This window comes from Oncorhynchus clarkii, chromosome 8 (genome assembly GCF_045791955.1).
Source record: "Oncorhynchus clarkii lewisi isolate Uvic-CL-2024 chromosome 8, UVic_Ocla_1.0, whole genome shotgun sequence".
NCBI lineage: Eukaryota > Metazoa > Chordata > Actinopteri > Salmoniformes > Salmonidae > Oncorhynchus > Oncorhynchus clarkii.
The window spans coordinates 9,081,719-9,108,510 of record NC_092154.1 but is presented as its reverse complement, the minus strand read 5'-3'; the positions used below and the strand labels follow the sequence as shown (position 1 = coordinate 9,108,510).

General features: G+C 44.9%; 1 protein-coding gene across 1 annotated transcript in view; it reads left to right on the top strand.

Annotated features, from left to right (window-relative positions):
• LOC139414910 (ryanodine receptor 3-like) overlaps window positions 1–26,792 on the top strand; it is a 233,143-nt gene that overhangs the window by 160,664 nt on the left and 45,687 nt on the right. The window contains exons 53-73 of the mRNA XM_071162527.1: window positions 6,002–6,222; window positions 6,860–6,950; window positions 8,086–8,226; window positions 12,045–12,208; window positions 12,438–12,516; window positions 14,960–15,049; window positions 16,210–16,344; window positions 16,466–16,537; window positions 17,551–17,626; window positions 18,073–18,196; window positions 20,882–20,997; window positions 21,137–21,204; window positions 21,302–21,423; window positions 21,763–21,812; window positions 22,397–22,457; window positions 22,810–23,048; window positions 23,394–23,475; window positions 24,003–24,133; window positions 24,706–24,824; window positions 25,752–25,950; window positions 26,325–26,419. Coding sequence (XP_071018628.1) covers window positions 6,002–6,222; window positions 6,860–6,950; window positions 8,086–8,226; window positions 12,045–12,208; window positions 12,438–12,516; window positions 14,960–15,049; window positions 16,210–16,344; window positions 16,466–16,537; window positions 17,551–17,626; window positions 18,073–18,196; window positions 20,882–20,997; window positions 21,137–21,204; window positions 21,302–21,423; window positions 21,763–21,812; window positions 22,397–22,457; window positions 22,810–23,048; window positions 23,394–23,475; window positions 24,003–24,133; window positions 24,706–24,824; window positions 25,752–25,950; window positions 26,325–26,419 — 2,475 coding nt within the window. The remainder of the gene's footprint in view (window positions 1–6,001; window positions 6,223–6,859; window positions 6,951–8,085; window positions 8,227–12,044; window positions 12,209–12,437; window positions 12,517–14,959; window positions 15,050–16,209; window positions 16,345–16,465; window positions 16,538–17,550; window positions 17,627–18,072; window positions 18,197–20,881; window positions 20,998–21,136; window positions 21,205–21,301; window positions 21,424–21,762; window positions 21,813–22,396; window positions 22,458–22,809; window positions 23,049–23,393; window positions 23,476–24,002; window positions 24,134–24,705; window positions 24,825–25,751; window positions 25,951–26,324; window positions 26,420–26,792) is intronic.

The window sequence follows — 26,792 nt, the reverse complement described above, 5'->3', positions numbered from 1 at the left end:
TCCCCATTTATCTCAATGCCTGCTGAAACCGTCTGCCTTAGAGGTTACTGTGACCTCAGGGATAATGTCTAACACACAGGTGGAACCGAACTCAAGTCCTTTGATTCCTGGTTGTGTACTTGACATGCCGAGATTCTCTCTAATTGTTGTGTAACGGTGGTTAGTCAGTCACCAACCGTTGGTCCTGGAGAGTTGTTGGGTGGGCCGGCTTTTCTTTCAGCCCAGCTCTAATGAATAGTTGTTAAGCTGAACGGGTGGGTTAGTGCTATGTTGGAACCTGCTAGGTTGGGGCGGCAGGTAGCCTAGTGGTTTAGAGGCAGGTAGCCTAGTGGTTTAGAGGCAGGTAGCCTAGTGGTTTAGAGGCAGGTTGCCTAGTTGTTTAGAGGCAGGTAGCCTAGTGGTTTAGAGGCAGATAGCCTAGTGGTTTAGAGGCAGGTAGCCTAGTTGTTTAGAGGCAGGTAGCCTAGTGGTTTAGAGGCAGGTAGCCTAGTGGTTTAGAGGCAGGTAGCCTAGTGGTTTAGAGGCAGTTAGCCTAGTGGTTTAGAGGCAGGTAGCCTAGTGGTTTAGAGGCAGGTAGCCTAGTGGTTTAGAGGCAGGTATCCTAGTGGTTTAGAGGCAGTTAGCCTAGTGGTTTAGAGGCAGTTAGCCTAGTGGTTTAGAGGCGGGTAGCCTAGTGGTTTAGAGGCAGGTAGCCTAGTGGTTTAGAGGCAGTTAGCCTAGTGGTTTAGAGGCAGGTAGCCTAGTGGTTTAGAGGCAGTTAGCCTAGTGGTTTAGAGGCAGTTAGCCTAGTGGTTTAGAGGCAGGTATCCTAGTGGTTTAGAGGCAGGTATCCTAATGGTTTAGAGGCAGTTAGCCTAGTGGTTTAGAGGCAGGTAGCCTAGTGGTTTAGAGGCAGGTAGCCTAGTGGTTTAGAGGCAGGTAGCCTAGTGGTTTAGAGGCAGGTAGCCTAGTGGTTTAGAGGCAGGTAGCCTAGTGGTTTAGAGGCAGATAGCCTAGTGGTTTAGAGGCAGGTAGCCTAGTGGTTTAAAGGCAGGTGGCCTAGTGGTTTAGAGGCAGGTAGCCTAGTGGTTTAGAGGCAGGTAGCCTGAGGCAGGTAGCCTAGTGGTTTAGAGACAGGTAGCCTAGAGGTTTAGAGGCAGTTAGCCTAGTGGTTTAGAGGCAGGTAGCCTAGTGGTTTAAAGGCAGGTAGCCTAGTGGTTTAGAGGCAGGTAGCCTAGAGGTTTAGAGGCAGGTAGCCTAGTGGTTTAGAGGCAGGTAGCCTAGTGGTTTAGAGGCAGGTAGCCTAGTGGTTTAGAGGCAGGTAGCCTAGTGGTTTAGAGGCAGGTAGCCTAGTGGTTTAGAGGCAGGTAGCCTAGTGGTTTACAGGCAGGTAGCCTAGTGGTTTAGAGGCAGGTAGCCTAGTGGTTTAGAGGCAGGTAGCCTAGTGGTTTAGAGGCAGGTAGCCTAGTGGTTTAGAGGCAGGTAGCCTAGTGGTTTAGAGGCAGATAGCCTAGTGGTTTAGAGGCAGGTAGCCTAGTGGTTTATAGGCAGGTAGCCTAGTGGTTTAGAGGCAGGTAGCCTAGTGGTTTAGAGGCAGGTAGCCTAGTGGTTTAGAGGCAGGTAGCCTAGTGGTTTAGAGGCAGGTAGCCTAGTGGTTTAGAGGCAGGTAGCCTAGTGGTTTACAGGCAGGTAGCCTAGTGGTTTAGAGGCAGGTAGCCTAGTGGTTTAGAGGCAGGTAGCCTAGTGGTTTAGAGGCAGGTAGCCTAGTGGTTTAGAGGCAGGTATACTAGTGGTTTAGAGGCAGTTAGCCTAGTGGTTTAGAGGCAGGTAGCCTAGTGGTTTAGAGGCAGTTAGCCTAGTGGTTTAGAGGCAGTTAGCCTAGTGGTTTAGAGGCAGGTATCCTAGTGGTTTAGAGGCAGGTATCCTAATGGTTTAGAGGCAGTTAGCCTAGTGGTTTAGAGGCAGGTAGCCTAGTGGTTTAGAGGCAGGTCGCCTAGTGGTTTAGAGGCAGGTAGCCTAGTGGTTTAGAGGCAGGTAGCCTAGTGGTTTAGAGGCAGGTAGCCTAGTGGTTTAGAGGCAGGTAGCCTAGTGGTTTAGAGGCAGGTAGCCTAGTGGTTTAGAGGCAGGTAGCCTAGTGGTTTAGAGGCAGGTAGCCTAGTGGTTTAGAGGCAGGTAGCCTAGTGGTTTAGAGGCAGGTAGCCTAGTGGTTTAGAGGCAGGTAGCCTAGTGGTTTAGAGGCAGGTAGCCTAGTGGTTTAGAGGCAGGTAGCCTAGTGGTTTAGAGGCAGGTAGCCTAGTGGTTTAGAGGCAGGTAGCCTAGTGGTTTAGAGCGTTGGACTAGTAACTGAAAGTTTGCTAGATCGAATCCCCGAGCTGACAAGGTAAAAGAAAAATGTTTTAAATAAAATTAAAATTAAAACTTATTACAGCCTGTAGATGTCCAGAATCAGTGGTTTGTGAGGATTGTAGTCACATTGTAGTGATGCTTTAGGGAGAAACTCAGCATGAAACAACCGTACTTCAAGAGGTCAAGTGTTGGGGTTGACTTCTGGTCTATCCTCTGTCATTCACTAACACGTCAGTCTGTTGACCTCTGGTCTATCCTCTGTCATTCCCTAACATGTCAGTCTGTTGACCTCTGGTCTATCCACTGTCATTCCCTAACGTCAGTCTGTTGACCTCTGGTCTATCCTCTGTCATTCACTAACATGTCAGTCTGTTGACCTCTGGTCTATCCTCTGTCATTCACTAACATGTCAGTCTGTTGACCTCTGGTCTATCCTCTGTCATTCCCTAACATGTCAGTCTGTTGACCTCTGGTCTATCCACTGTCATTCCCTAACGTCAGTCTGTTGACCTCTGGTCTATCCTCTGTCATTCCCTAACGTCAGTCTGTTGACCTCTGGTCTATCCTCTGTCATTCACTAACATGTCAGTCTGTTGACCTCTGGTCTATCCTCTGTCATTCCCTAACATGTCAGTCTGTTGACCTCTGGTCTATCCTCTGTCATTCCCTAACGTCAGTCTGTTGACCTCTGGTCTATCCACTGTCATTCCCTAACGTCAGTCTGTTGACCTCTGGTCTATCCTCTGTCATTCCCTAACGTCAGTCTGTTGACCTCTGGTCTATCCTCTGTCATTCACTAACATGTCAGTCTGTTGACCTCTGGTCTATCCTCTGTCATTCCCTAACATCAGTCTGTTGACCTCTAGTCTATCCTCTGTCATTCCCTAACGTCAGTCTGTTGACTTCTGGTCTATCCACTGTCATTCACTAACATGTCAGTCTGTTGACCTCTGGTCTATCCTCTGTCATTCCCTAACGTCAGTCTGTTGACCTCTGGTCTATCCTCTGTCATTCCCTAACATGTCAGTCTGTTGACCTCTGGTCTATCCACTGTCATTCACTAACATGTCAGTCTGTTGACCTCTGGTCTATCCACTGTCATTCCCTAACGTCAGTCTGTTGACCTCTGGTCTATCCACTGTCATTCCCTAACGTCAGTCTCTTGACCTCTGGTCTATCCTCTGTCATTCCCTAACGTCAGTCTGTTGACCTCTGGTCTATCCTCTGTCATTCACTAACATGTCAGTCTGTTGACCTCTGGTCTATCCTCTGTCATTCCCTAACGTCAGTCTGTTGACCTCTGGTCTATCCACTGTCATTCCCTAACGTCAGTCTGTTGACCTCTGGTCTATCCTCTGTCATTCCCTAACGTCAGTCTGTTGACCTCTGGTCTATCCTCTGTCATTCACTAACATGTCAGTCTGTTGACCTCTGGTCTATCCTCTGTCATTCCCTAACATCAGTCTGTTGACCTCTGGTCTATCCTCTGTCATTCCCTAACGTCAGTCTCTTGACCTCTGGTCTATCCTCTGTCATTCCCTAACGTCAGTCTGTTGACCTCTGGTCTATCCTCTGTCATTCACTAACATGTCAGTCTGTTGACCTCTGGTCTATCCTCTGTCATTCCCTAACGTCAGTCTGTTGACCTCTGGTCTATCCACTGTCATTCCCTAACGTCAGTCTGTTGACCTCTGGTCTATCCTCTCATTCCCTAACGTCAGTCTGTTGACCTCTGGTCTATCCTCTGTCATTCACTAACATGTCAGTCTGTTGACCTCTGGTCTATCCTCTGTCATTCCCTAACATCAGTCTGTTGACCTCTGGTCTATCCTCTGTCATTCCCTAACGTCAGTCTGTTGACTTCTGGTCTATCCACTGTCATTCACTAACATGTCAGTCTGTTGACCTCTGGTCTATCCTCTGTCATTCCCTAACGTCAGTCTGTTGACCTCTGGTCTATCCTCTGTCATTCTCTAACATGTCAGTCTGTTGACCTCTGGTCTATCCACTGTCATTCACTAACATGTCAGTCTGTTGACCTCTGGTCTATCCACTGTCATTCCCTAACGTCAGTCTGTTGACCTCTGGTCTATCCACTGTCATTCCCTAACGTCAGTCTCTTGACCTCTGGTCTATCCTCTGTCATTCCCTAACGTCAGTCTGTTGACCTCTGGTCTATCCTCTGTCATTCACTAACATGTCAGTCTGTTGACCTCTGGTCTATCCTCTGTCATTCCCTAACGTCAGTCTGTTGACCTCTGGTCTATCCACTGTCATTCCCTAACGTCAGTCTGTTGACCTCTGGTCTATCCTCTGTCATTCCCTAACGTCAGTCTGTTGACTTCTGGTCTATCCACTGTCATTCACTAACATGTCAGTCTGTTGACCTCTGGTCTATCCTCTGTCATTCCCTAACATCAGTCTGTTGACCTCTGGTCTATCCTCTGTCATTCCCTAACGTCAGTCTGTTGACTTCTGGTCTATCCACTGTCATTAACTAACATGTCAGTCTGTTGACCTCTGGTCTATCCTCTGTCATTCCCTAACGTCAGTCTGTTGACCTCTGGTCTATCCTCTGTCATTCCCTAACATGTCAGTCTGTTGACCTCTGGTCTATCCACTGTCATTCACTAACATGTCAGTCTGTTGACCTCTGGTCTATCCACTGTCATTCCCTAACGTCAGTCTGTTGACCTCTGGTCTATCCTCTGTAATTCCCTAACATGTCAGTCTGTTGACCTCTGGTCTATCCTCTGTCATTCCCTAACATGTCAGTCTGTTGACCTCTGGTCTATCCTCTGTCATTCACTAACATGTCAGTCTGTTGACCTCTGGTCTATCCTCTGTCATTCCCTAACGTCAGTCTGTTGACCTCTGGTCTATCCACTGTCATTCCCTAACGTCAGTCTGTTGACCTCTGGTCTATCCTCTGTCATTCCCTAATGTCAGTCTGTTGACCTCTGGTCTATCCTCTGTCATTCCCTAACATGTCAGTCTGTTGACCTCTGGTCTATCCACTGTCATTCACTAACATGTCAGTCTGTTGACCTCTGGTCTATCCACTGTCATTCCCTAACGTCAGTCTGTTGACCTCTGGTCTATCCTCTGTAATTCCCTAACATGTCAGTCTGTTGACCTCTGGTCTATCCTCTGTCATTCCCTAACATGTCAGTCTGTTGACCTCTGGTCTATCCGCTGTCATTCCCTAACGTCAGTCTGTTGACCTCTGGTCTATCCTCTGTCATTCCCTAACATGTCAGTCTGTTGACCTCTGGTCTATCCGCTGTCATTCAGTAACATGTCTGTCTGTTGACTTCTGGTCTATCCACTGTCATTCCCTAACGTCAGTCTGTTGACCTCTGGTCTATCCTCTGTCATTCCCTAACATGTCAGTCTGTTGACCTCTGGTCTATCCGCTGTCATTCAGTAACATGTCAGTCTGTTGACTTCTGGTCTATCCACTGTCATTCCCTAACGTCAGTCTGTTGACCTCTGGTCTATCCACTGTCATTCCCTAACGTCAGTCTGTTGACCTCTGGTCTATCCACTGTCATTCCCTAACATGTCAGTCTGTTGACCTCTGGTCTATCCACTGTCATTCCCTAACGTCAGTCTGTTGACCTCTGGTCTATCCTCTGTCATTCCCTAACATGTCAGTCTGTCCTCTGGCCTGTAGGATGTGCTAAGCACCACAGAGACAGCTCTGGCCATGAACAGGTACATCGGTTCGGCCCTGCTTCCCCTGCTGACCAGGTGTGCTGGCCACTTCTCGGGCACGGAGCACTACGCGGCGCTCATCGACTCTACCCTCCACACTATCTATCGGCTGTCCAAGGGCCGCTCCCTCACCAAGGCCCAGAGAGACTCTATCGAGGAGTGTCTGCTTGCCATCTGCAAGTAAGAACTAACACAGACTAGCACCATGTTATAAACCGCTAAGGCTCTGTTGATGCCCTGGGCTCTGCTGTAACTGTTGTGTTGTCATGACAACGATCAACCAATCTGTAGCTGTGGTGTTGTCATGACAATGACCAACCAATCAGTAGCTGTGGTGTTGTCATGACAATGATCAACCAATCTGTAGCTGTGGTGTTGTCATGACAATGATCAACCAATCTGTAACTGTGGTGTTGTCATGACAATGATCAACCAATCTGTAGCTGTGGTGTTGTCATGACAATGACCAACCAATCTGTAACTGTGGTGTTGTCATGACAATGATCAACCAATCTGTAACTGTGGTGTTGTCATGACAATGATCAACCAATCTGTAACTGTGGTGTTGTCATGACAATGATCAACCAATCTGTAACTGTGGTAGCTTTATAGCAGAGCTTCCACAAAAATAATAATTCTCGGTCGAAGTCGGAGTATTCACGGCTTATTCCCTGATTCTGGGAATCTTCCTGGGAATTTTGTAAAAGTTACTGACACTTTCAACCCTAGTTAGAGCCTTATTATATTCCAACCTGAGATATGTTCGTATTTGACTGTGTGTCAATCACAGCTCTCTCTTCCCCCTGCTGCCCTACAGACACCTGCGCCCTTCCATGATGCAACAGCTGCTGAGACGTCTGGTGTTCGATGTTCCCTTGCTGACAGAGTACTGCAAGATGCCACTCAGGGTAAGATCCCATTCTCACAGAGTACAAGATGCCACTCAGGGTAAGATCCCGTTCTCACAGAGTACAAGATGCCCCTCAGGGTAAGATCCCGTTCTCACAGAGTACAAGATGCCACTCAGGGTAAGATCCCGTTCTCAAAGAGTACAAGATGCCACTCAGGGTAAGATCCCATTCTCACAGAGTACAAGATGCCACTCAGGGTAAGATCCCGTTCTCACAGAGTACAAGATGCCACTCAGGGTAAGATCCCATTCTCACAGAGTACAAGATGCCACTCAGGGTAAGATCCCGTTCTCACAGAGTACAAGATGCCCCTCAGGGTAAGATCCCGTTCTCACAGAGTACAAGATGCCACTCAGGGTAAGATCCCGTTCTCACAGAGTACAAGATGCCACTCAGGGTAAGATCCCGTTCTCACAGAGTACAAGATGCCACTCAGGGTAAGATCCCATTCTCACAGAGTACAAGATGCCACTCAGGGTAAGATCCCATTCTCACAGAGTACTGCAAGATGCCCCTCAGGGTAAGATCCCATTCTCACAGAGTACTGCAAGATGCCACTCAGGGTAAGATCCCATTCTCACAGAGTACTGCAAGATGCCACTCAGGGTAAGATCCCATTCTCACAGAGTACTGCAAGATGCCACTCAGGGTAAGATCCCATTCTCACAGAGTACTGCAAGATGCCACTCAGGGTAAGATCCCATGCTCACAGAGTACTGCAATATGCCACTCAGGGTAAGATCCCATGCTCACAGAGTACTGCAAGATGCCACTCAGGGTAAGATCCCATGCTCACAGAGTACTGCAAGATGCCACTCAGGATAAGATCCCATGCTCACAGAGTACTTCAAGATGCCACTCAGGGTGAGATATCTCTCCTTCTCCGTGTGATAGGAGAATGACCATAAGAACAGTTTGTTTGTGTTGCTGACCGTTGCCACAGAGGAAATGTTTAAAAAGGACAAGCTGTCACGAGCTTCATCCTCTCCTAATAAGATGTTTATGACAGTCTGAAATACGAATCATATCATTACCCTGGTTTACATCAGCACTGAGCTGCTATATCTATCATCAAGGGGACCTGAGGGTTTGTCAACACTAGTCAACTGTTGTCTCTTTGTGTTTCCTCCAGCTGTTGACTGAACACTATGAGCAGAGCTGGAAGTACTACTGTCTTCCCTCGGGGCTGGGAAGCTCCGGCATGGCCTCAGAGGAAGAACTGTTGCTCACCAAGAAACTCTTCTGGGGAATATTCGACTCCCTCTCAGCGAAGGTACAGATGGACGGTACTGTTATGTGTAGTCTACAGACCCTGTGTTGTCCCTCAGCTCTGCTTTAATAGGACGCTAATGAAGGCTTAAGGGGTTACAGTACATTACTTTACTCCCGACTGACTTGCATCTAGGTAACAGATTCCTGGTAGTGTGAGTGTCTCTCTAGGTAACAGATTCCTGGTAGTGTGAGTGTCTCTCTAGTAACAGATTCCTGGTAGTGTAAGTGTCTCTCTAGGTAACAGATTCCTGGTAGTGTGAGTGTCTCTCTAGGTAACAGATTCCTGGTAGTGTGGGTGTCTCTCTAGGTAACAGATTCCTGGCAGAGTGAGTGTCTCTCTAGGTAACAGATTCCTGGTAGTGTGAGTGTCTCTCTAGGTAACAGATTCCTGGTAGTGTGAGTATCACTCTAGGTAACAGATTCCTGGTAGTGTGAGTATCACTCTAGGTAACAGATTCCTGGTAGTATGAGTGTCTCTCTAGGTAACAGATTCCTGGTAGTGTGAGTGTCTCTCTAGGTAACAGATTCCTGGTAGTGTGAGTGTCTCTCTAGGTAACAGATTCCTGGTAGTGTGAGTGTCTCTCTAGGTAACAGATTCCTGGTAGTGTGAGTGTCTCTCTAGGTAACAGATTCCTGGTAGTGTGAGTGTCTCTCTAGGTAACATATTCCTGTTAGTGTGTGTCTCTCTAGGTAACAGATTCCTGGTAGTGTGAGTGTCTCTCTAGGTAACATATTCCTGGTAGTGTGTGTCTCTCTAGGTAACAGATTCCTGGTAGTATGAGTGTCTCTCTAGGTAACATATTCCTGGTAGTGTGTGTCTCTCTAGGTAACAGATTCCTGGTAGTGTGAGTGTCTCTCTAGGTAACAGATTCCTGGTAGTGTGAGTGTCACTCTTGGTAACAGATTCCTGGTAGTGTGAGTGTCTCTCTTGGTAACAGATTCCTGGTAGTGTGAGTGTCACTCTTGGTAACAGATTCCTGGTAGTGTGAGCATCACTCTAGGTAACAGATTCATGGTAGTGTGAGTATCACTATAGGTAACAGATTCATGGTAGTGTGAGTATCACTCTAGGTAACAGATTCATGGTAGTGTGAGTATCACTATAGGTAACAGATTCCTGGTAGTGTGTGTGTCTCTCTTGGTAACAGATTCCTGGTAGTGTGAGTGTCACTCTTGGTAACAGATTCCTGGTAGTGTGAGTATCACTCTAGGTAACAGATTCCTGGTAGTGTGAGTGTCTCTCTAGGTAACAGATTCCTGGTAGTGTGAGTATCACTCTAGGTAACAGATTCCTGGTAGTGTGAGTGTCTCTCTTGGTAACAGATTCCTGGTAGTGTGAGTATCACTCTAGGTAACAGATTCCTGGTCGTGTGAGTATCACTCTAGGTAACAGATTCCTGGTAGTGTGAGTGTCACTCTTGGTAACAGATTCCTGGTAGTGTGAGTATCACTCTAGGTAACAGATTCCTGGTAGTGTGTGTGTCTCTCTAGGTAACAGATTCCTGGTAGTGTGAGTGTCTCTCTAGGTAACAGATTCCTGGTAGTGTGAGTGTCACTCTTGGTAACAGATTCCTGGTAGTGTGAGTATCACTCTAGGTAACAGATTCCTGGTAGTGTGAGTATCACTCTAGGTAACAGATTCCTGGTAGTGTGAGTGTCTCTCTAGGTAACAGATTCCTAGTAGTGTGAGTGTCTCTCTAGGTAACAGATTCCTGGTAGTGTGAGTGTCTCTCTAGGTAACAGATTCCTGGTAGTGTGAGTGTCTCTCTAGGTAACAGATTCCTGGTAGTGTGAGTGTCTCTCTAGGTAACAGATTCCTGGTAGTGTGAGTGTCTCTCTAGGTAACAGATTCCTGGTAGTGTGAGTGTCTCTCTTGGTAACAGATTCCTGGTAGTGTGAGTGTCTCTCTAGGTAACAGATTCCTGGTAGTGTGAGTGTCTCTCTAGGTAACAGATTCCTGGTAGTGTGAGTGTGTCTCTAAGTAACAGATTCCTGGTAGTGTGAGTATCACTCTAGGTAACAGATTCCTGGTAGTGTGAGTGTCACTCTTGGTAACAGATTCATGGTAGTGTGTGTGTCTCTCTTGGTAACAGATTCATGGTAGTGTGAGTGTCACTCTTGGTAACAGATTCCTGGTAGTGTGAGTATCACTCTAGGTAACAGATTCATGGTAGTGTGAGTATCACTCTTGGTAACAGATTCATGGTAGTGTGTGTCTCTCTAGGTAACAGATTCCTGGTAGTGTGAGTGTCTCTCTAGGTAACAGATTCCTGGTAGTGTGAGTGTCACTCTTGGTAACAGATTCATGGTAGTGTGAATGAGAGAGAGAATGAGAGAGAGAGAGAAACACAGTGGAAGAGGACTGTGAACCGAGCTGGAGTGTCGCTGAAATATGAAATAGATTAATCATTTATCAGACTGTGACAGATCACTGCTATGGGGCTCTGCAGTGTTTCTCTCTCTCTCTTCCCCTATGCCCTTCTTTTCCTCTCGCTCTCTCTTCCTCATTCTGCTCCCCTCTCTCTCTCTCTCTCTCTGTCTGTCCTCTTTTGACCCAACTGCCCCTGTCTAAGAGAGCAGCAGAGAGAGATAGAACGAGAGAAAGAGATAAAGTAACAGATAGTCTGGTAGACTTTTTAATATATATTTGTTACCTCACCCCTCTGTCTCCCATGTCTCTATTTGTTACCTCACCCCTCTGTCTCCCCCTGTCTCTATTTATTACCTCACCCCTCTGTCTCCCATGTCTCTATTTATTACCTCACCCCTCTGTCTCCCCCTGTCTCTATTTATTACCTCACCCCTCTGTCTCCCCTGTCTCTATTTATTACCTCACCCCTCTGTCTCCCATGTCTCTATTTATTACCTCACCCCTCTGTCTCCCATGTCTCTATTTATTACCTCACCCCTCTGTCTCCCCCTGTCTCTATTTATTACCTCACCCCTCTGTCTCCCCTGTCTCTATTTATTACCTCACCACTCTGTCTCCCCTGTCTCGATTTATTACCTCACCCCTCTGTCTCCCATGTCTCTATTTATTACCTCACCCCTCTGTCTCCCCTGTCTCTATTTATTACCTCACCCCTCTGTCTCCCCTGTCTCTATTTATTACCTCACCCCTCTGTCTCCCCTGTCTCTATTTATTACCTCACCCCTCTGTCTCCCATGTCTCTATTTATTACCTCACCCCTCTGTCTCCCCCTGTCTCTATTTATTACCTCACCCCTCTGTCTCCCCCTGTCTCTATTTATTACCTCACCCCTCTGTCTCCCCTGTCTCTATTTATTACCTCACACCTCTGTCTCCCCTGTCTCTATTTATTACCTCACCCCTCTGTCTCCCTTGTCTCTATTTGTTACCTTACCCCTCTGTCTCCCCTGTCTCTATTTATTACCTCACCCCTCTGTCTCCCCTGTCTCTATTTATTACCTCACCCCTCTGTCTCCCCTGTCTCTGTGTTACCTCACCCCTCTGTCTCCCCTGTCTCTATTTATTACCTCACCCCTCTGTCTCCCCTGTCTCTATTTATTACCTCACCCCTCTGTCTCCCTTGTCTCTATTTGTTACCTTACCCCTCTGTCTCCCCTGTCTCTATTTATTACCTCACCCCTCTGTCTCCCCTGTCTCTATTTATTACCTCACCCCTCTGTCTCCCCTGTCTCTGTGTTACCTCACCCCTCTGTCTCCCCTGTCTCTATTTATTACCTCACCCCTCTGTCTCCCCTGTCTCTGTGTTACCTCACCCCTCTGTCTCCCCTGTCTCTATTTATTACCTCACCCCTCTGTTTCCCCTGTCTCTGTTTGTCTCCCCCCATACAGAAGTTTGACTCTGACCTGTTCAAGACTGGCATGGCCTGTCTGAGTGCTACCGCTGGGGCGTTGCCACCTGACTATGTGGATGCCAGCCCTGGTGCCACCCTGGAGAAGCAGGCGTCTGTGGATGCACACGGCAACTTCGACCCCAAACCCATCAACACTGCCAAGTAAGTGGCCCAGGGAGAGAGAGACTTTGACATTTAAAAGCTCTTATTGAACACAAATTACCAAAACTAGGAAATGAAGGTCAGAATCCCCAGAACACACAGGCTCATTATGACACCATATAGGACTAAAAGATGGGAGCAGAGTGAGACTAACCCTTACTGCACTAGATGTCTAGGCTGTATTGAAGTGAAGGACTAACAGTGGTGTCTGTCTCCTCCTTATTTCTAGTATCTCCCTTCCAGAGAAACTGGACTACATTGCCAACAAGTTTGCAGAGCATTCCCACGTCAAGTGGTCCTCAGAGAAGGTACTGTAACCTCAACAACTAGGTTCAGACACTGTCTTTCCTGTATATAAGTTTAAATGTAAGGTATATACAGTTGAAGTCGGACATTTACATACACTTCGGTTGGAGTCATTAAAACTTGTTTTTCAAATTCACTCCACAAATGTCTTGTTAACAAACTATAGTTTTGGCAAGTCGGTTAGGACATCTACTTTGTGCATGACAAGACATTTTTCCAACAATTGTTTACAGACAGATTATTTCACTTATAATTCACTGTATCACAATTCCAGTGGGTCAGAAGTTTACATACACTAAGTTTACTGTGCCTTTAAACAGATGAAAATGATGTCATGGCTTTAGAAGCTTCTGATAGGCTAATTGACATCATTTGAGTCAATTGGAGGTGTACCTGTGGATGTATTTCAAGGCCTACCTTCAAACGCAGTGCCTCTTTGCTTGACATCATGGGGAAATCAAAAGAAATCAGCCAAGACAAAAATCTGGTTCATCCTTGGGAGCAATTTCCAAATGCCTGAAGATACCACATTCATCTGTACAAACAATAGTGCGCAAGTATAAACACCATGGGTCCACACAGCCGTCATACCGCTCAGGAAGGTGACACACGCTGTCTCCTAGAGATGAACGTACTTTGGTGCGAAAAGTGCAAATCAATCCCAGAACAACAGCAAAGGACCTTGTGAAGATGCTGGAGAAAACAGGTACAAAAGTATCTATATCCACAGTAAAACGAGTCATATATCGACATAACCTGAAAGGCCGCTCAGCAAGGAAGAAGCCACTGCTCCAAAACCTACATAAAAAAGCCAGACTACGGTTTGCATCTGCACATGGGGACAAAGATTGTACTTTTTGGAGAAATGTCCTCTGGTCGGATAAAACAAAAAATAGAACTGTTTGGCCATAATGACCATCATTATGTTAGGAGGAAACAGGGGGAGCCTTGCAAGCCAAAGAACACCATCCCAACAGTGAAGCACGGGGGTGGCAGGATCATGTTGTGGGGGTGCTTTGCAAGAAGGGACTGGTGAACTTCACAAAATAGATGGTACATGAGGAAGGAAAATTATGTGGATATATTGAAGCAACATCAAGACATCAGTCAGGAAGTTAAAGCTTGGTCGCAAATGGGTCTTCCAAATGGACAATGACCCCAAGCATACTTCCAAAGTTGTGGCAAAATGGCTTAAGGACAACAAAGTCAAGGTATTGGAGTGGCCATCACAAAGCCCTGACCTCAATCCTATAGAAAATTTGTGGGCAGAACTGAAAAAGTGTGTGCGAGCAAGGAGGCCTACAAACCTGACTCAGTTACACCAGCTCTGTCAGGAGGAATGGGCCAAAATTCACCCAACTTTTTATTGTGGGAAGCTTGTGGAAGGCTACCCGAAAAATTTGACCCAAGTTAAACAATTTGAAGGCAATGCTACCAAATACTAATTGAGTGTAGTGTCACAGGCCGGCTCATAGCCTGTAGCAAAAATGAGGGGACACAAACAACAGGTATCGGCCAATCAAAAAGGTTCTTTATTGTAAACCAAAACTATTAACTTTAACCAAAGAAAAAGGAATGAGGTGTGGAAGTATCATAATGTAAGGTGTATATAAAGGCAGGGATGCGTGAATCCGTGTGTGTGAATGACTGAGTGAAAACTATGCAAAACGACAAAGGAACAAACAAAACAGGATCATACCTGGAGGAGCAGAGAGACAGAGAGAAAAAGACGAGTGATTAGTGAAGCCGTTCAAATACCCCGAGCCCAGGTGACTCCCATCACTAACGACCCTCCTCTGCCTGCAGGAGGAACCGCCCCTGCACTGCAGAGGAGGGGTCGTGACAGTATGTACATTTTTGACCCACTGGGAATGTGACTAAAGAAATAAATAAAATCTGAAATAAATAATTCTCTACTATCATTCTGACATTTCACATTCTTAAAATAAAGTGGTGATCCTAACTGACCTAAACCAGGGAATTTTTACTAGGATTAAATGTCAGGAATTGTGAAAACTGAGTTTAAATGTATTTGGCTAAGGTGTATGTAAACTTCCGACTTAAACTGTACATCGCCGAATTCCTGGCCTAACATGGCCAAACTCCTGGCCAAACTCCTGGCCAAACATGGCCTAATTCCTGGCTTAACATGGCCTAAGTCCTGGCCTAAATCCTGGCCTAAATCCTGGCCTAACTCCTGGCCTAACATGGCCTCATTCCTAGCCTAACTCCTGGCCTAACATGGTCTAACATGGCCTAACTCCTGGCCTAAATCCTGGCCTAACATGGCCTCATTCCTAGCCTAACTCCTGGCCCTAACATGGCCTAACTCCTGGCCTAACTCCTGGCCTAACATGGCCTAACTCCTGGCCTAACTCCTGGCCTAACATGGCCTAACTCCTGGCCTAACTCCTGGACTAACAAGGCCTAATTCTTGATTTCCAGGTGACTGCGGGTTGGAAAATGGGAGAGAGTGTGGATGACAAGGCTAAAACTCACCCACTGTTGAAGCCGTATAAATCCCTCAGTGAGAAGGTACTGTTGATACTATAACACTAACCTGTCACTCAGTGTGAAGGTACTGTTGATACTATAACACTAACCTGTCACTCAGTGTGAAGGTACTGTTGATACTATAACACTAACCTGTCACTCAGTGTGAAGGTACTGTTGATACTATAGCAATAACCTGTCACTCAGTGTGAAGGTACTGTTGATACTATAGCAATAACCTGTCACTCAGTGTGAAGGTACTGTTGATACTATAACACTAATCTGTCACTCAGTGTGAAGGTACTGTTGATACTATAACACTAATCTGTCACTCAGTGTGAAGGTACTGTTGATACTATAACACTAATCTGTCACTCAGTGTGAAGGTACTGTTGATACTATAACACTAACCTGTCACTCAGTGTGAAGGTACTGTTGATACTATAACACTAACCTGTCACTCAGTATGAAGGTACTGTTGATACTATACCACTAATCTGTCACTCAGTGTGAAGGTACTGTTGATACTATAACACTAATCTGTCACTCAGTGTGAAGGTACTGTTGATACTATAACACTAACCTGTCACTCAGTGTGAAGGTACTGTTGATACTATAACACTAACCTGTCACTCAGTGTGAAGGTACTGTTGATACTATAACACTAATCTGTCACTCAGTGTGAAGGTACTGTTGATACTATAACACTAACCTGTCACTCAGTGTGAAGGTACTGTTGATACTATAACACTAACCTGTCACTCAGTGTGAAGGTACTGTTGATACTATAACACTAACCTATCACTCAGTGTGAAGGTACTGTTGATACTATAACACTAACCTGTCACTCAGTGTGAAGGTACTGTTGATACTATAACACTAATCTGTCACTCAGTGTGAAGGTACTGTTGATACTATAACACTAACCTATCACTCAGTGTGAAGGTACTGTTGATACTATAACACTAACATATCACTCAGTGTGAAGGTACTGTTGATACTATAACACTAACCTGTCACTCAGTGTGAAGGTACTGTTGATACTATAACACTAACCTCAGAATCCAGAACCACATTTATTTGCACTAGCTAGCTAGATAGCGAGCTAACGATCTGTCACGTGAGATTAGTGTATTAATTGTGACAGAAATAATTCAAAGGGTCATTTACCCAGTGTGTGTGCCTGTGTCCTTCCTGTGTAGGAGAGGGAAACATACCGTTGGCCAGTGAAGGAGTCTTTAAAGAGCATGCTGGCAATGGGTTGGAACATGGAGAGGACCAAAGAGGGGGAGGCCATGTTCATCGAGAAACAAAGCAAGATCTCAGAGTCCACTCAGGTAGTGTGTGTGTGTGTTTTCATTTTTGTTTTTGAATGGCTAACGTCACACCACGTCGATCCATCAGATCACCCATTTCTGTAGTTATTGATTCATTGTTATTATGTTTTAATGTTGACAGGACAACGATAATGAATTCATCCTGGAACCACCCTTGGACCTGAACAATATTACTCTATCCAGAGAGTTGCAGGTTGTTGCCATGGAACAATTGCTCTGTTGTTTATGTTAATGTCATTGAACAATGTCCTCCAGAACGTTTTACCCTCTTATCAAATTCTGATACTATATCATGTAATATGACGTCATATGGGTCCTCGTGGGGCGGCAGGTAGCCTAGTGGTTAGAGCAGGTAGCCTAGTGGTTAGAGCAGGTAGCCTAGTGGTTAGAGCAGGTAGCCTAGTGGTTAGGGCAGGTAGCCTAGTGGTTAGAGGCAGGTAGCCTAGTGGTTAGAGGCAGGTAGCTTAGTGGTTAGAGGCAGGTAGCCTAGTGGTTAGAGCAGGTAGCCTAGTGGTTCGAGGCAGGTAGCCTAGTGGTTCGAGGCAGGTAGCCTAGTGGTTAGAGGCAGGTAGCCTAGTGGTTAGAGGCAGGTAGCCTAGTGGTTAGAGGCAGGTAGCCTAGTGGTTAGAGGCAGGTAGCCTAGTGGTTAAAGGCAGGTAGCCTAGTGGTTAGAGGCAGGTAGCCTAGTGGTTAGAGGCAGGTAGCCTAGTGGTTAGAGGCAGGTAGCCTAGTGGTTAGAGCGTTGGGACTAGTAACCGAAAGGTTGCAAGATCAAATCCCCGAGCTGACAAGGTACAAATCTGTCGTTCTTCCCCTGAACAGGCAGTTAACCCACTGTTCCTAGGCTGTCATTGGAAATAATAATTTGTTATTAACTGACTTGCCTAGTAAAATAAAGGTAAAAATATCTGATGTCATGTTACTAAGCAGGTGCAGTGTTCTGTGGGGCATGGTTGTTTCTCTGTACTGTGCATCAGACATGGGCTCACATGCTATTGGAATTTGTTGTGCTTTGTTTAAGATTACAATAGGACAAATAGAATAGTCCCAAAAGTACAAACCCCACCCCGGCTAAAGGCTAAAGAAAACACTCAAAAGTATTTGAAAGATTTCAAATGGTATTGGAACCCAGGTCTGTTGTACACCGTGACACGTTCAAGTAAGTGATTGTTCTCCATGTCCATGTGTGTGTGTTCCCCATTGTAGGGGATGGTGGAGGTTGTAGCAGAGAACTACCACAACATCTGGGCCAAGAAGAAGAAGACTGAGCTGAACAGTAAAGGTATGTAGTCCAGTCACAGGGCCCAGGCATTCCTTGTAATCACCCAATGAGATACATGGTGTGTTTGTAAATTAACTCTGGAGTGCCAGAGTGAATTTGTACGTTTGTCAATTCTGAGCATTTCGCTCTCTCTTGGAGTGTTCAGATCGCACACTGGATGCTCAGTTCTAGGAGTATGGTTGATCCGAGTGTTCTGACCACACAAAGGCACTCAAGCACCCAACCTAACTGGCTAAAATGTGCTTCCTTGCTAGCTAAATTCCTCAGTTATTCTGCTCTCTGGCACAGACCAGAAATCGGAATAGATCCCCAAAGTGACTTTACAAACGCACCCTCAGTAACCACCCAGGAATACAGCATGCTAAGTGTACATTTAAGCTTGTGTAAGACTTGACTGTACGTTTGTGAACGTGTTGCCACTGTTTGATGTGTGCTGTCTGTCTCAGGAGGAGGGAGCCACCCGTTGCTGGTGCCCTATGACACCCTGACAGCCAAGGAGAAGTACAGAGACAGGGAGAAGGCCCAGGATCTCTTTAAGTTCCTGCAGATCAATGGATATATCATCACCAGGTCAGAGACTCCCCCTAACTACCTCACCTGTTTACTGCACCTGTCTGATACCACCGAGGATTGCAAGCAATCAGTTAATCAATCAATCTGCCAATCACAGTTTCTTACATTCTGTCAAAGTCACGTTCAGTGGGCAACTGAATGTCTTGAAATGGAAGAGATACCACCTGAACTTTTATCTTGATGACTCACACTAAGTTCTTCAGCTGCTCTGTCGTTAGCTACATATGAAGTTGTTTGTGGTGACGAGGGTCACGAGGAGTGTTGTACAAAACAAAACTCGTCAGAGATTGGATCGTCTCTAACAAATCACAGTATCAAAAAAACACTAATCAGCAGACTAAAACAGTAATCAGCAGACTAAAACACTAATCAGCAGACTAAAACAGTAATCAGCAGACTAAAACACTAATCAGCAGACTAAAACACTAATCAGCAGACTAAAACACTAATCAGCAGACTAAAACAGTATTCAGCAGACTAAAACACTAATCAGCAGACTAAAACAGTATTCAGCAGACAAACAGTATTCAGCAGACTAAAACACTAATCAGCAGACTAAAACACTAATCAGCAGACTAAAACAGTATTCAGCAGACTAAAACACTAATCAGCAGACTAAAACACTAATCAGCAGACTAAAACACTAATCAGCAGACTAAAACAGTATTCAGCAGACTAAAACACTAATCAGCAGACTAAAACAGTATTCAGCAGACAAACAGTATTCAGCAGTGTTGTGTCTTTGGCATCATTAAATTGAAGACTGTTATTCTATCAAATCAATTCTCTGTAATTATTATTATTACATGATTAAACTAATCATGTAAGTGTAATTAACTAGGAAGTCGGGGCACTAAGGAAAATATTCAGATTAAAGTTATTATTTTCCTAATATAACAGATAGATACTTTAATATCTGATCAATTAGTCTTCTAATTAATTAATTAATTAATTGATCAGATTTACCTCACGTTAGTCTCATTCCAAATGTCATAAGTTGTTGGTTATCTGCACGAACCCAGCCTCTACTATCAATCATCCATACATCAATTGTGTTAATCATTTATTTACTAACTAACTAAATAATCACAGAAATGCATAACAAACAAACAGTAGATATGGTTAAAAGGAAATGATAGGGGATGTGCCCTAGTGGGCTAAACCGATATGACGGCTTGGCAGACAAAGGGGAGTGGGTGTGGACTGAGAAGGGTGCGAAAGACAAAAGTCACTACACAGTTGATAATTATAATAATTGAAATGCTAATCCTTTGCACATCCTTTGCTCACTCTTTTGGGAATAATTGCAATCAATATATATATTTACTCTCAGTGTGTCGTCGTGATCTCTGTTGGAATCGTCCGTCTTTCTGTTGGAAAGTTCAAAGTCTCTCTCTCTCCCATGAAGTCTTGGTTAGAATGATACTTCAGAGTACCATTCAGAAATGTTCTTATAGAATAGATGTTTCGGCGGTTGTCGGTCTTCGCATTTCAGGTCGACATAACCTTACTAGCTGCAGGCTAGTAATTAGTATCGAAGAGTTGCTCTTATTCTGTCGTAATCGATAGTCTCAGAGTTTCAACAACCATTACAACCTTAGCTTATACTGGGGTTTTTGTGGTCTCTACTCAAACCTTTGCCCTCTCGGTAATCGAGGTATACATTGTCTGAAGTGGGCTTCTCCAGGTGGGGGTTATATTCGGAACAGCAGCAAAGGGCTGTCCCATGACGCCAGATCAATGTCTGTGCTCATGGGGCGGGCCAATGACTTAGTTAAACTTTAAAGGGAATTGGATTCTCTTTCATTAAACAGTTTAACATCACATTACATAATTTCACAAATAGTTTAATCTTTACTCATTCATTTTATACAATAATTAGATGCAAATCTTATAACGGGGACTCTTGTATAAACAGAGTTATGATAATGTGGCTGTGTTGTCTCTCATAATGTCACAAACATTAAACAAAATGGACCGGTCGTAGCTGGATTCTCCACCGACTGTTTACACATTCTCCAAAACATGGATATTGTTCAGTTCTCAAGTTCTGTGAGGTAGAAGTTCCTTTGTTCTACTGTGAAACCTCTCTCTATACCACATAACCGGGGCGGAAGAGAGTCTCCTCATGGAATTTACGACCTGAGATAACAGACCTGAGTGTAGGAGGGAGAGAGAGGTGGTAAGAGAGTGGGGGGGGGGTACTCGCCATACCCAAAGAGGGCCATATCATGACAGTAGACTAAAACAGTATTCAGCAGACTAAAACACTAATCAGCAGGCTAAAACACTAATCAGCAGGCTAAAACACTAATCAGCAGGCTAAAACACTAATCAGCAGACTAAAACACTAATCAGCAGACTAAAACACTAATCAGCAGACTAAAACACTAATCAGCAGACTAAAACACTAATCAGCAGACTAAAACACTAATCAGCAGACTAAAACACTAATCAGCAGACTAAAACACTAATCAGCAGACTAAAACACTAATCAGCAGACTAAAACACTAATCAGCAGACTAAAACACTAATCAGCAGACTAAAACACTAATCAGCAGACTAAAACACTAATCAGCAGACTAAAACAGGCTTTCGTGACAGTTATATATTAACTGCTGCAAACAAATGTCCCCTTTGGGGATCAATAAAGTACTATTGTTTGTTATTTATGTTCTGCAGAGACCTGAAAGACATGGAGCAGGACTCGTCGTCCATGGAGAAGAGGTTTGCCTACACGTTCCTCAAGAGGATTCTGAAGTATGTGGACTCAGCTCAGGAGTTCATTGCTCACCTGGGTGAGTCCACTCGGACATTGAATTAAGTCACGTGCTTTGAAATATGGAATTGACAATTCATGTGAATGTAATTTAGTCAAGGTTAGTGTCTAGTTTAAGTTTTATACATATTTGAACATGTTTGTTTTTTTCTTCCCAGAGGCCATGGCCACCAGTGGAAAGACAGACAAATCACCCCACGATCAGGAAATAAAATTCTTTGCTAAGGTATGGATGTAAAGTCTTTCAACAATAGACAAGAAATGAATTGTAGACACTGTGGAATAAGTTCTCTAAACTCTTCTCGTCCCACCCTGCCCCATAGGTGCTGCTACCTCTCATAGACATGTACTTTAAGAACCACAGCATGTACTTCCTGTCCTCGCCCAGTAAGAACCTGAGCAGCAGTGGCTACGCCTCTAACAAAGAGAAGGAGATGATCACTAGGTAAGGTACCTACCTACCTGTAAGTGGGACTGGACACACTGGTGAATGATAATGTTGCCAGTCTGAAATCAACACAGAATCCCCAGCTACAGTCTTCTAATGAGAGTTTGTCTAGTCAGAGACCTTTCGATAGACCTGTGAGAATCAGATAGGTGTAAGCAATATGGAGGAAAGTTCACCTAGCCTCATGTCTAGGGAAGGTAGTTACGGGTTGATTTCAGACTGGGCACTACAATAAACATGAACAACTTGTGAGCTATTTTCTTGTTTTCCTGCTTGGTTCTTCTCTCCTTTCTTTCTCTGGTTGTTTCATTCCCTTTGCTCTCCTTTATTTTCCAGCCTGTTCTGTAAGATGGCAGCTCTTGTCAGACACAGGATTTCCCTCTTTGGTAAGGACCACCTCGGTCATTGTCTTTACCTGTCTGTCAAGGTCTTTACCTGTGTGCCGGGTCTTTACCTGTCTGTCAAGGTCTTTACCAGTGTGCCGGGTCTTTAACAGTGTGCCGGGTCTTTAACAGTGTGCCGGGTCTTTAACAGTGTGCCGGGTCTTTAACAGTGTGCCGGGTCTTTAACAGTGTGCCGGGCCTTTACCAGTGTGCCGGGTCTTTAACAGTGTGCCAAGTCTTTACCAGTGTGCCGGGTCTTTAACAGTGTGCCGGGTCGTTAACAGTGTGCCGGGCCTTTAACTGTGTGCCGGGTCTTTAACAGTGTGCCGGACCTTTACCAGTGTGCCGGACCTTTAACAGTGTGCCGGACCTTTAACAGTGTGCCGGGTCTTTAACAGTGTGCCGGGTCTTTACCAGTGTGCCGGGTCTTTAATAGTGTGCCGGGTCTTTAACAGTGTGCCGGGTCTTTAACAGTGTGCCGGGTCTTTAACTGTGTGCCTTGGTCTTTACACGCCTTTACACTTTATACTCGGTCAGCGCTGCTTGTACTCAGTGATTTCCATATCAATGACAATGTGTTCTCTTAGGGAGCGACTCGGCTGTTATGGTGAGCTGTCTACACATCCTGGCTCATTCCCTGGACACAAGGTAAGAGTCTTTTATAGAGCCTGTAGAACAAACCTCTGTATTCCAATGCAGCTGTTTTTTAAAATCTCAATATCAAATCATTTCTGGGTAAAAATATAGCACTTTACTGTGATTGTTTTCAATTAAAATGGTCAAAAAGAAAAAAAAATAGCTTCTTGGCGAAGAGCAATTTATCAAGCAAGAATTTAGCTAGGACTGTCTGGGAGTTGTCTGAGTGGGGAGGGGAACACCGACAACTCACTGTTATTGGCAGAGAGGTTTGAAACTCTATTTTTTGTGATGAAGTCAGGCTCAGAGATGGCGAAGGCGTCGTTCTTACACCTCTCCTTCTGTCCTCTTCCTCCCCTCTCAGGACAGTGATGAAGTCAGGCTCAGAAATGGTGAAGGCTGGGGTCAGGACGTTATTTGAGAACGCAGCGGAGGACCTAGAGAAGACCCTGGAGATGCTGAAGCTGGGGAAGTTCAGCCAGTCCAGGAGCCAGATGAAGGGCTTGACACAGAACATCACCTACGCCACCACCGCTCTGCTGCCCATCCTCACAGCTCTGTTCGAACATGTCACCATGCATAACTTTGGAGTCTACCTGCTGGGTGAATTGATGTTATTTGAATTCATTTACTCGGGTAGCACCACACGCTTGTCCACTTAGTGCAATGGTTTTCAAACCTCTTCTCTGGGAGCCCCAGCTGTTCCCTGAATTTAAAGCGTTCCAGAGCAAGCACAACTGATTCAACTTGTCAACTAATTATCGAGCCCTTGATTCATTTATTCAGGTCGAGCCCTTGATTAATTTACCCTGCCCTTATGCATCACAGGATCACTCAGTGGCAGTCAGATTGAGCAGGAAGCCCATCGTGGCCTTCTCTGAAAAAGAGAGTGTTAAATTGACTGAAGCTTGGCCTGGAAATATGACCTGTGTGTGTTGTGTTTTCCAGTGGATGATGTCCAGCTGTCGTGCTATCGCATCGTGACCTGTCTCTACTCACTGGGCACAGGGAAACACATCTTCATAGAGAGGTATGAGGCCCTCATCACATCAGCTACTGCAGGCGAGAGGATGACGGTGATCAAATCTCTGCATTATTGGAGGAGAAAAACTCCATCCAACACAGACTGGAAAAATCGCAATGTCTGTAATCTTTTATGTGTTCTATGTTACGTTTGAGTGCTGTAAGTGAGAGAAAGGAAAAAGACTGAAAGCCGAAACGTGTTGGTTCTATTTTTAGCAATAAATAAATTCCATTCTCCTCTGTGACGCAGCAATGTACACATCTACTTTAAGTGTGTGTGTGTGTGTGTGTGTGTGTGTGTGTGTGTGTGTGTGTGTGTGTTAAAGTGTGTGTGTGTTAAAGTCTGTGTTTGTGTTAATGTCTCTGTGTGTGTTAATGTGTGTGTGTGTGTTAATGTCTCGGTGTGTTAATGTGTGTGTGTGTGTGTTAATGTCTCGGTGTGTGTGTTAATGTGTGTGTGTGTTAATGTCTGTGTGTGTGTGTGTATTAAAGTCTGTGTGTGTGTGTGTTAATGTCTCTGTATGTTCCCTCCAGGCACCTACCAGCCCTAGGGGAGTGTCTGGCCACCCTGGTAGGAGCCATGCCTGTAGCTTTCCTGGAGCCTGATCTTAACGCTCACAACCCCCTGTCTGTCTTCAACACCAAGACACCGCGAGAGAGGGCCAGTAAGTCACTACTCTGCAGTCGCAATACTGAGTCATAACACTACCAATTAATCAGGACCAATCTATGCTTGATAACACCCCAGATCCTCTTCCATTGATAACAACCCAGATCCTCACAGGGCCGTTGTTCTGGACACAGGGCCGTTCGTTGTCCTGGACACAGGGCCGTTCGTTGTCCTGGACACAGGGCCGTTCGTTGTCCTGGACACAGGGCCGTTCGTTGTCCTGGACACAGGGCCGTTCGTTGTCCTGGACACAGGGCCGTTCGTTGTCCTGGACACAGTTAAGCCTAGTCCAGGATCATGCATTTTAGTCCAGGACCAGGTTTAATCAATGTCTGGGAAACCAGTCCTATGTACTGTATATTAACGGTATATGATGGTGATCCAGGCTGTGATTGGCCGTGATTAGGAGTCCCATATGACGGCACACAATTGGCCTAGCGTCGTCCGGTTTTGGCCGGTGAAGGCCGTCGTTGTAAATAAAAATGTATTCTTAACTGACTTGTCTAGTTAAATAAAGATTTTACAAATATTTAAAAAATGACTAACTCTGTGCCGTTCTCTGTGCAGTCTTGAGTATGCCTGACTCTGTGGAGGAGATGTGTCCAGAGATGCCTCGTCTGGATCGCCTGCTGAAGGACATCAACGACATCTCAGAGTCTGGAGCTCGCTACACAGAGATGCCACAGGTCAGTAGGGCTTGGACTGCAATTAACATGCTGTTATCACTATATCTGTTATCTCTATATCTGTTATCTCTATATCTGTTATCTCTATATCTGTTATCACTATATCTGTTATCTCTATATCTGTTATCTCTATATCTGTTATCTCTATATCTGTTATCTCTATATCTGTTATCTCTATCTGTTATCTCTATCTGTTATCTCTATATCTGTTATCTCTATATCTGTTATCTCTATATCTGTTATCTCTATATCTGTTATCTCTATATCTGTTATCTCTATATCTGTTATCTCTATCTGTTATCTCTATCTGTTATCTCTATATCTGTTATCTCTATATCTGTTATCTCTATATCTGTTATCTCTATATCTGTTATCTCTATATCTGTTATCTCTATATCTGTTATCACTGTATGTTTTACCATGAAACTGGATGTTCCTCCTTTGTGACCAGTGGTACTGTTTCATGCAGATCTCAGCTTTAAGGAGAGGAAATAATTAGCATAGAGCAGTGGTCCCAAACTGAGGGATCGCAAGGGGCAGAGCCCCCCCCCCAACATAATTATTTTTCCATTTTCCATTTTTTTAAGGAACTCAGTCCAGCTTTAAACTTACTCTTGAAAGTTGTAATAGTGGAATGTACAAGGTGCAATTTCTAAATTAGGTAGTTCATCATCACGTCTTGTCATGTCAGTCATTACAGGCCTCAGACAGCTATTTATAATTTGTCAGTAATGTCCAGATCAACTAGCCCATGTCAGCTAGCGTGACGCTAGCGTGACGACATTCATTTTTATAATACTGTGATTGTCGTGGTATAACTTAATATCACAATGATGGTGATATAGCTCAATACCCTGACAATCGTAATATTGCTTAATATTGTGACTATTACTTAATACGGTGTCGTCCCATCCCCATCCCCTCCAGGTGATTGAGGTGATCCTGCCCATGTTGTGTAACTACCTGTCCTACTGGTGGGAGAGAGGAACAGAGAACTCTGCTCCACACACCGCCTGCTGCACCACCGTGTGCTCCAACCACCTCAGCATCATCCTGGGGAACATCCTCAAGATCCTCAACAACAACCTGGGCATCGACGACGCTCCCTGGATGAAGAGGATCGCAGGTGGGATACTGGGTTATTATTACCTCGGGGCTAACGTTTTAACAGAGGAGGTTTTGGTGAACCACACCGTGAACCGTGTGTTGAGGAACTTTGCCTTAGACCTGAAGACTTGTGTTAGCTCCCTGATTCAATAGGCTCTAGGCTTTAGCTCAGCGGGCTAATACAGTTTCATGGCACACAGGATACCCAAGTTTGAACCTAGCAGGAGTGTGAACCTAGTTGGCCAAGTTTGGTGGGCAATATGATGAGTGGTAAATACTAAGTGCTGTGTAGCATTGCCAGCCACAACTAATTTTATGAAAGGATAATTACACTAGTGTAACAACTCCTCAGTGAGACGAAAATACGATTTGGTTTCTCCTGTATCCTTGCAGTCTACTCTCAGCCAATCATCTGCAAGGCTGCTGCGGACCTACTGAGGAGTCACTTCCTGCCCACTCTAGAGAAACTCAGGAAGAAGACAGTGAAGGTGAGATGAGAGGAATTTAAACATATTCTTTGAACTGCTGTCCAGTTGTTAATTTTACATGGATCATTCACAAGGATCAAGCACACAACTGACTTGAATCCCAGAACTGTTTGCGCTGATTTCCTGACTCCTATGTCATTGTTTGGCGTGACAATGACGTAAGACTTGACAGTGCAGCAAGGCTAGTGCCATTAAAGTGAAACCCTTTTTTTAGTCATTTCATAATTCCTGACACCAAGTGGTGATAGAGGAGCTGCTGAAGGCTGACGTTAAAGGAGAGACTCAGGAAGCTGAGGTTATGTTATTAGCATGTTATAAAGGTGTTATTACTATGTTATAAAGGTGTCAAATGTTATTACTATGTTATAAAGGT